We start from the raw sequence: 9,234 nt of genomic DNA, 5'->3' as shown, positions 1-9,234 counted from the left end.
AACCAGGCATAGGATCTGAAGCTGGCCAGATGCCTAAGGCATAGGTTCTGAAACTGTTCAGCAGTGCCAGGCATAGGATCTAAAGGTACCTGGCAGAGTCAGGCATAGGATCTGAAGCTGGCCAGAAGTCTCAGGCATAGGATCTGAAGCTGGACAGCAGTGCCAGGCGTAGGATCTGAAGCTGACTAGCAAAGTTAGACATAGGATCTGAAGCTGGCCAGCAGAGTCAGGGAGAGAATCGGATGCTGTCCTGCATGTAGGCATAGAATCTGAAGCATGTTAGGAGAGTCAGGCTTAGGATCTGAAGCTGGCTAGCACAGTCAGTCATAGGATCTGAAGCTGCCCTGCGGTTAAGCATAGGATCTGAAGCTGGCTAGGACAATCTGATATAGGATCTGAAGCTGGCCAACAGAGTCAGGCATAGGATCTGAAGCTAGCCAGCACCCTCAGGCATAGGATCTGAAGCTGGCTAGCATAGTCAGGCATAGGATCTGAATCTGGCCAGCAGAGTCAGGGATAGAATCTGAAGCTGCCCTGCAGTTAGGCATAGAATCTGATGCTGGTTAGCAGAGTCAGGCATAGGATCTGAAGCTGACTAGCAGAGTCAGTCATAGGATCTGAAGCTGTCCTGCGGTAAAGCACACGGTCTTAAGGTGGCTAGCGAAGTCAGGCATAGCATCTGAAGCTGGCCATCACAGTCAGGCATATGATCCAAAGCTACCTTGAAGTAAGGCATAGGATCTGAAGCTGGCTAGCAGAGTCAGGCATTGGATCTGAAGTTGGCCAGCAGAGTCAGTCATAGGATCTGAAGCTAATCAGCATGGCATAATATCCAAAACCAACTAGTAGTGTCAGGCAGGGGTTTCTAGACAGATATGGGCACCCATGGCAAAATGCTGCTGGTATACTTGAGGCAATTCTTGGAGTAGGAGAGGGCATCAAAAGTGAAGGGGTACCCCTGGCAAATTCTGGCCCTTGCATACCAAAGGTAATGTTCGACATATAAGGGACCCATAGCATACTTGTCAGCATTTTCAAAGAGGAAAGTGGGAGATTTAAAAACGAAATCGGGAGAATGCATTTCTTCCATTTATTTAAATTGAAATGGGGGCAAATTTCAGGTGGGAGACAGCCCAAATTAAGCCATTTTGGCTACTAAAATAAGGGATCTCCCACCTGAATCGGGTTTAATGGCATGTATTCCACTGTGTGTGTGGCATTAGGGCAAAGATCTAGCAAAATGTATATGTCTTTGCATAAATGGGCCTTACCAGCCATAACAATATGCTGTCCCTGAAATGCTGGGGGTACTTGTGGCAAATGGGAGAGTCCAATGGCAAAATTCTTCTCGGGCATATTGGAAGTAAACCTTGACATGGAATGAACACATGACAAATTCTGGAAAAAATTGAGTTTGCTCCTGGGCGTGACCATAATAGTACTGGAGTATTAATTTAGGGCTTTTTTAGAGCCTAAGGCAGTGGTTCCCAACCTGTAGTCAGGGGGCTATTGGGGGTCCGCAAAGCCTCCCGAGGGGGTCCGCGACTGCTTAGAAAATTAAATAATATTAACAGATTAGGTCCCCAGCTTTCAGTAATGCCTCAGTGGAGGGGTCCCCGGATTCCAATGATGATTCAGTGCAGTTTCCCGGGGTCCAGTAATTATAAAGTGGAGATCCACAGAAGTAAAAAGGTTGGGAACCACTGGCCTACGACTTTCAGAGGCACTATTTGACACCAATGTTTTAAAAAATGTCTTGGGAGAGGGGACGTCCATAGACGTTATTTAGGGTCGCCCCTAGATTGCCCTTGCAACCTCTGGCACTGCCTTTGCAACGTCTAGCCTCAGAGGTGACAAAATCAGTGCCAGGAACACAGGGTCAGCTCACCCTCATGAACACCAGTTGGAGCTCTGCTTTCCTTTTTTTAATCAGTTTTTTAATGCCACTAATAGTGAATGTTATCATATTATTCACTATTAGTGTTGTAAAAAGTGGAGTACAATTAGCTGGAATATGACACTATCTCGCAGCTGAGGTAGGTAATAAGGGATTTTACATGTATCCTGTATGCGTGCCTGCAGGTGTGAGTGTGCCTATGTAAGAGAGAGTGCGTGTATGAATGAGTGTATGAATGAATGAGTGTGTATCTGTAAGCGTGAGTGTGAGTAAAGTAAAGGTCAAATGGCGGCTAATGCCACTTCCGCTACCGCTGGCATTTTGGTGAATTGACATCCATGGGGACGTTGCACTTTTCTAGAACAAGTCTGCCTCAATCGCTTCGCTTGCGCGCCAGAATTCAGAGCAAGTATTAGGCACCACCACATTCAAAGATTACAAGCCACCACTTTTGAGCAAACGCGTCGATGTATGAGCAGGGAATGCAGTGTTTGTGTGGAAAGAGGGCAGTGTGTTTGCAATGCGACAGAATCTGAGATATGTCGGATAAATTAACAGCATTAACAAATTTTACATGGGATAAAATAGCTCATATTTCACAAAGGTCCACCTCAGCCCCGTTTTACTGGATTTCAACACAATTAATATTCAAAATTGTGACGTGACGCGACCCCTTCAATACTAGGGCGAACCTGGTTTCCATGCCAGTTGCCGTTTCGGCACTCGGGTAGCCTCGACTTTGCAGGGGTCCTCCAGGATATAGGACAAGTGCCCTTCAAGGCTATGCAACATCGTTTCGTTGCTCGGTACCCCCGTCTGTGCGATTGCCAGTACTTGCCTGGTAACCATGCCCTGGCGCTTAGATATTGGTTTAAAAAAGTCCAGGACAGCTGCTCCGACTCGGCCGAGCGGGATCTGGCACTATATTCATATCCGAGTAAGGCACGGGTTTAACCCGGGCTCGGGACTGTTCCGGAGTTGTGCCGTGACTAGCACGGATCGAGTGAAGAGAGATGTGTCTGTATCTGGTGACTGGGACTGTGCTCTGATCTGGATCAGGCACGAACCTAACCCGGGTTTGGCGCGGATGCTGGAAGAGCTGCTCACATCCCGGACTAGCACTAATCCGGTGCTCAGACCAACCTGAGGTAGCACGGGTTGAGGGATAGGATCTAAACTGGGATTGGCACGGAATCGGAGAGCTCTAGAACGAATCTGTATTCTGCGAATACCAGGGTGTTGACTTGTTTGGGGAGATGGGTCGAAAAAGGTTTTGCCACGGATACTGGATGAACCCGGGTCTGGAACGCATCTGGTGTGATGCTTACACTAGGGCCTGGCGTTCGTGGGGGTGGGAGAGGGGCGGGGTTGGGTCTAACCCGGGTTTGGTACGGCTTATCGGGAGTGCTCCACGTCTGGCACGGGTCTCATGTGGTGCTGACACCGGGGTCCTGTGAGGTGCTTATCCATGGCACGGGTCAGCTTTGTCTTACCCCAGTAGTGTTTGTAATACACTATAGTTTCTTGGACGAGTCTCTACCTCTGACGTCAGCACGTTACTATGACTGCCAGCAGCCCTATAAAAACTAAGGCTGGGGAAATCTCTGCAGCGTTTATTACAGACTTTAGGGTTGAGAAACAGGAAGGGATCCCGTGAGCGGAGCAGAGCACGGGGTCAGGGAGAGCAGAGTCCGCCTCGGAGTAAAACGCAGTGCCCTGCCCGCCGGTCCAAAGTCCTGCCTGCTCTGGGGAGTACTGTGGGGTTCAGCCTGCCCCAGCCAGGGCACAACGAGGAGTCCTGCTTGCCCTGCGGTACGGTGCCGAGCCCTGCGTGACAGTTTTGGCAAACATTGCAACGTCCTGCCTGTCTTCTACCCTGGCAGTTGAGTATAGCGGAGACCGAGCTGCACCGGAGCCCACAGCCATCTTCTACCCCCACTTGGATACAATGCCTGCTGCACTTGGGGTAGAGTACGGAGCCCTGCGTGCCTGAACACGGACAGAGAAAAGTGCACTGGATTCATGTACCTTGGGGTACACTGAAGCGACCTGTCCACCTGTTGTACTCCCTTGGTGAAGTGCCGTGGAAGTGTTTTCCCCTACTTGCTGGACTGTGCATACAGAAAAGAGCCCTGCTTAGTTTCGAAATCCACCTGCTTGATTGAGAAGGTACGGGCAAGTCAAAGGTCTGCCTGGAGGATCAACGTGCAGGACAGGTGCACGCTGTTCTGCAGTACACTTCTGAGCAGTTCCTTCCTGCACTAACATCCAGGATATAAGGCAGCTTCCTACCCGCACCCTAAGCAGCTGCATACTTCTGAGTGCCATCTCGCTACTGCTTCGCGTGGCAGACAAGACCCACCCGCTGCCTGCTCCTAGGATCTGCCTTCAGTGCCAGCGCCCACCTGTGCCCTCCACCGGCACCCTCCAGCGCGCCCTCTGCTTTCATGCAACGCCTCCTGGGCTGGGGCCCAGAATGCCTGTCCCTCGGCCCGGCCTTTAAGCCCATGGATGTGGCTAGCGCCTTCTACCAGGAGCCCGAGAGCTTCTCGCAGCCCTTCGGGAAGTTACTGCCCCCCTCGATCCGGGCACGGCCCATGACAGCGGAGCTGGCGCTGGGCGAGCACGAGCGAGCCATCGACTTCAGCCCCTACCTGGAGGCCTTCCCGCAGGGGCCGGCAGGGGGCGCTGCCGAGCCTACCGCCGGCACAGACTTCCTGTCCGACTTGCTGGGCACCGACGAGTACAAGGCGCGCAGCCGGGCAGATTACCGCCAGGCCGGCCGTCCGCTGCTGGCCTACCCCCCGCTGGCCGAGACCAAGGTGGAGCCCGTCTTCGAGCACCTCGAGCCCTACCGGCCCAAGGCGGCCAAGGACGAGCGCGGCATGACCGACTCCCCGTACCACCCGCGGGGCTACCTCCCCTACCCGTCCGCGCCCAGCCGCGGATCCAGCGGCAACCTCTCCAGCGCCTCGTCCTGCTCCAGCCCGCCAGGAACACCCACGCCCGGCTCCGAGAGCTCGCGCTCGGGCTACTCCCCCGCCACCCCGCAGCACTCTGGCGGCGGAAAGACCAAGAGCAAGAAGAGCCTGGATAAGATGAGCGACGAGTACAGGATGCGCCGGGAGCGCAACAACATCGCCGTGCGCAAGAGCCGCGACAAGGCCAAGATGCGCAACATGGAGACGCAACACAAGGTGCTGGAGCTGACGGCCGAGAACGAGAGGCTGCAGCGGAAGGTGGAGCAGCTCTCCCGGGAGCTGGGCACCCTTAGGACCCTCTTCAAGCAGCTGCCCGAGCCCCTGCTGCAGGGGCACGCGCAGGGGCAGTGCTAGGGCAGAGGCTGCGCTGCCTGCGTCTTCGCTGTTACTGCGTGCCCGGGAGAAGCTGTGGGGAGCCCAGAGACTGGACGCTTCCGGGCCTCTGCTGCTGAGGGCTGGACAGTGCCCTCACCGCGGCGAACAAAGTGCACTCACCCGGGAGCACCGTGGTGCCCACCTGGAGAACCGTGCACTATGCCGGGGTACTTGGCACTTAGCCGGGATTCTGTGCATTCAGTCGGAGTGTCCTTAACGCAGATAGGATTGTGTTCCCTCACCTGTCGGGTGTGTCCTCTAGCAGGGACATGACTGCACAGACCAGGAACTCTACATTGACACTTTACTACAGAACTGTTATTTACCCAGAACACTGTGCGTACATTCGAGGCGCTATGCCCTTATCCACGAGGAAAACCTGCCCAGAAGACTGAGCAGACCACAGACCTGTGTACCTGAAGAAACCAAGAAACACTGTACTCACCATTATGTGCCTACTACAACTCGCTCATGCAATCGTCACCGGCCCCGGCATGTGACAGAAGAGTGTGACGTGTTTTTTTAATTTAACTGTGCATTCTATCTAGCCATTCCCCCTGCTCTCCAGACTGGGGGGATCTCAAGAGATACATTGTTTTGGGGGTTCACGGGGCGGCAATGACACTTAGAAACTACCCACTTCTACGTTTTCTATCCTATTGTGATGCAAGTCTTCTGCAGTAATCCTGCATCTCAGGGCTGGAAGCAGGGAGCCAGCTTGGTCAGTAAAATTTGGAGGGGGGGGGGCAGCTACAGATTACCCTACAATTTGATGTCAAAATTCATTATATCACAAGCAGGGCGCACGAGAGGGCCTTAAGGGACAGTGAAAAGAGAGGAATGTCGGTGGCAGACGTAAAAAGCGTGAGAATTAACAATATTTTGTAAAATATGAAACATTTTGAAGACTTTCAAGACCAAGAGAGGAAGAGTGTGTATGCGTTTTTTGTGTGTATGTAAAAAGGCCAGGTGAAACCCGATAGACACCTCGCCAAATATGACTGAATGCACCCGTACCCTACTATTTACCAGAATATACATTTTTAAGGGGGAGGGCGGGTGTAACACCCCTAATGCTACGCCCCTGTCCATCTCGGCAATGGTTGGAGGCCGTCCTTCAGACACACACTTTCGGGGAGTGGGGCAGTTTTAAGATGCTGGACACATTGTCTGTAACCTGGGTTGGGAGTTTCAGAGCTTTCACCTTTCCTTCTTTCTTATGTCTATAATTTAAGTAACCCGAGAAACACTCTACGACATGTAGACCTAATTTTATGGTGGTGTAAACGGAATTCCAGGGCAAAAGCGTGTACAGAATGAGCTGTTTCACCTAGGAAGCCTGAAAGTTCTGGGTTTGGGAGTCTGAACACATTCCTTTCAATTGAGAGAGGCGTACGGTACTGTTGTTCTGCTTTACCTCACTAGGTTGAGGCAGTGACTTGTAGCGGAAATATGGGATGATGTGTACCCTGTAGCGCATGTGCCTTGGGGCAGATTCGAGGCACTGATTATGGAACTCCTCTTTTATGTGTGGTTTCTACTGCTCAAGCACTAGTGACGTGGCCGGGCACTATTTTGCATTTGATTTATTTATTTTTGGAAGGGTAGGGGTTGATTAAATCAAAACACTTAATTAGTATGACAGCAACCCAGAATTTTACAGTTTGGGATTTGTGGTTTCATGAACACCAGTTGGTAACTTCATTTACCCCTTTCCCACTTCTCAAATCAAAGATGGTTTAGGTCGGATGCATGTCTACATTTACATGTCCTCGTTATCCCAGGGCCTGTAATCGGTATGTGTACCTGTTTCTTTGTAATGCAAATGTCTCCACGAGTTCGTCACCCTACCATTCGAACACAAAACACAGCTAATCTGTGAAAAGGGTAGCCACTCAAAGGAATAGCGCCTTCCTAAAATAAACTCACACGCAGCATTGAAAGCGCCCGTCGTTGTTCGCAAACTTGCACCTTGTCCCCCAAAAATACAATTTCAATTTTTTTTATATATGTATGTGTTATTCAGTTTTTGTGTCACAGAACACGCGCTGAATAACAGCGTTATTTAAAAAGAGGAGGAAAAAAGAACGCAACGTGATGCAATACTTTAAACATGTCTGGTACGAATGTGGGTACACAAGTGATGCAACCATGTGCAACTGTCTGCCATGAACTGTGTAATCTTTTAAAGATGTCTACGTTTTCTATTATAAAGAATATTCTATTTCTGTAAGCGGAAACAAAAATATGTATATTTTGTTGGTATTGATGCATTGTTGCTACATTTTGAAGCATTATTGAACAATTGTAATTAAAGTTAAATTGCTGGAGAAAAGCGAAACCAAAAACGGAAAAGCGTTCCTTGTATGTTTTGAAAGATGGCTCACATGTCGCGGAAAACTAACAGCTGTGAATGATCTCGTTTTACAGTATGAGTAAGGTTTTTGTGACTAAGTGTTTTATTCTGAGACTGGCGTGTTCCGTTTGACTGCATGGTTCACCGTGTATATTTGGGAGTTGCTCACGTCTGTGACGTAGCAACGTAATTTCATGTCTCAATAATCACGTCGTGTATGTATATATTTGTTATTATTAAGAGGGGCGGCCACTGGCAGTGGGTAGTGTAGGATTAGTCTGAGAGATCTTGTGATTTATTTTTTATGTCCTTTTTATTTATAAATCTGTTCCTTGCCAGTTCTGCACTGTAGTGTGTTCAGGCAGTTACCACTGGGATCCGGAAGGGGCCGCTGCTCTGCCCATCAGAGCCTTGTTTCAGCTCACAGTGACTCAGCACAACAGGCAGAGTCCGAGGAGTCGTCGGTTGTCTTCCTCTGCTGGCTTTTTAAACTATGTAAACCGCATCTAAAGAGCCTGTGACCGATGGCAGCCTTCCCACTCCACAAAAAGCAAGACGCGGTCACACTATGTGCAGACAGCTGAGCTCTCTGGTGCCCGCAACAATGCATCATGTTCCGGGGTCCGGGAAACACCTGTCCTCTGCAATTTCCCTCACTGCAGCCATTGGATGGGCATGTATTCCGTGGTGTAGCGCCGAAAGAAAGCTTTCCGTGTAAACATGACTTTCCCTGCCCCATCACAGCAGGGGTTTGTGCTAATTTATCCGAACTTCTCAAGAGAATACCACAGTCGACTTAATTTTTATAGCACGAGTTCTTAAAGTGGCAATGTTACCTTCCACTTTCAGAAGAGAGGTATTTGTTATTTTTCTAGCTCACAATCTGTTTACTTAAGCGCCCTTGTTCTCAAGGGTCATTGGTTGGAGTTACTGAATATATCCCATTCACATTCCTAGTATTAAATAACTTGTTTCGAGTACTCCGAGTTTGTTTTTCATGTGCCGGGGTCGTTGTTTTTAATTTTCCAGGTAATTTTCTTTTTGTCCCCAAGAACCGTTCCTACAATATTCATCATAATCTAGGCATCCAGATTATGTGTTTTTTAGAGCTGGCGTTAGGCAAGACCTCTTGGGTATTACTGAAATATACTTATAAGTAAGTATAGTATACTTATTCTGGCATTCAGACAGACTTCTTCATACCTTGGTCTTTTGTAACCCACATTTTGTTTCTCCCCACTACAACATGGGACAGTGGGTCAGCCCACTTGAGATACTGAGTAACTTCAATGGAAGTGACCGCATTTTGCCCTTTTATAAGAAGGAATACGTGCAGCCTTTCCTTAAGCGCCAGTGACTATTATGGAAAAGTGTGCGTTCTCAGATCAAAAACATTTTACCCATTTCTTTAAGATTGACAGGCTTCGCCAACAGCAAAGGATTGCAAAAACAATTTTAAAAAAAGCAAGCATTGACAAAGCCAAAAGGCTGTGAGCTGACGTCAGACCTATTGCCGTCTATTTCTCTACTGCATTCCATACCTCGCAGGATATAGCTGGTACTACATCAAAACAGCCTGTCTGCGTTATTACAGATAAGGGAATGTCTGTTTACCTTACAGATAG

At 49.4% G+C, this 9,234-nt stretch overlaps 1 protein-coding gene across 1 annotated transcript; it reads left to right on the top strand.

Moving 5' to 3' along the window:
* Positions 1–3,448: 3,448 nt before the first annotated feature.
* On the top strand, positions 3,449–8,589 carry CEBPB (CCAAT enhancer binding protein beta). The gene has a single exon (XM_069243649.1). The coding sequence runs from the start codon at positions 4,345–4,347 to the stop codon at positions 5,230–5,232; it is 888 nt and encodes a 295-aa protein (XP_069099750.1). The 5' UTR covers positions 3,449–4,344; the 3' UTR covers positions 5,233–8,589.
* Positions 8,590–9,234: the final 645 nt, after the last annotated feature.

The sequence above is a fragment of the Pleurodeles waltl genome, chromosome 7 (assembly GCF_031143425.1).
Source record: "Pleurodeles waltl isolate 20211129_DDA chromosome 7, aPleWal1.hap1.20221129, whole genome shotgun sequence".
Classification (NCBI taxonomy): domain Eukaryota; kingdom Metazoa; phylum Chordata; class Amphibia; order Caudata; family Salamandridae; genus Pleurodeles; species Pleurodeles waltl.
This window is presented reverse-complemented; position numbering and strand designations above follow the sequence as displayed.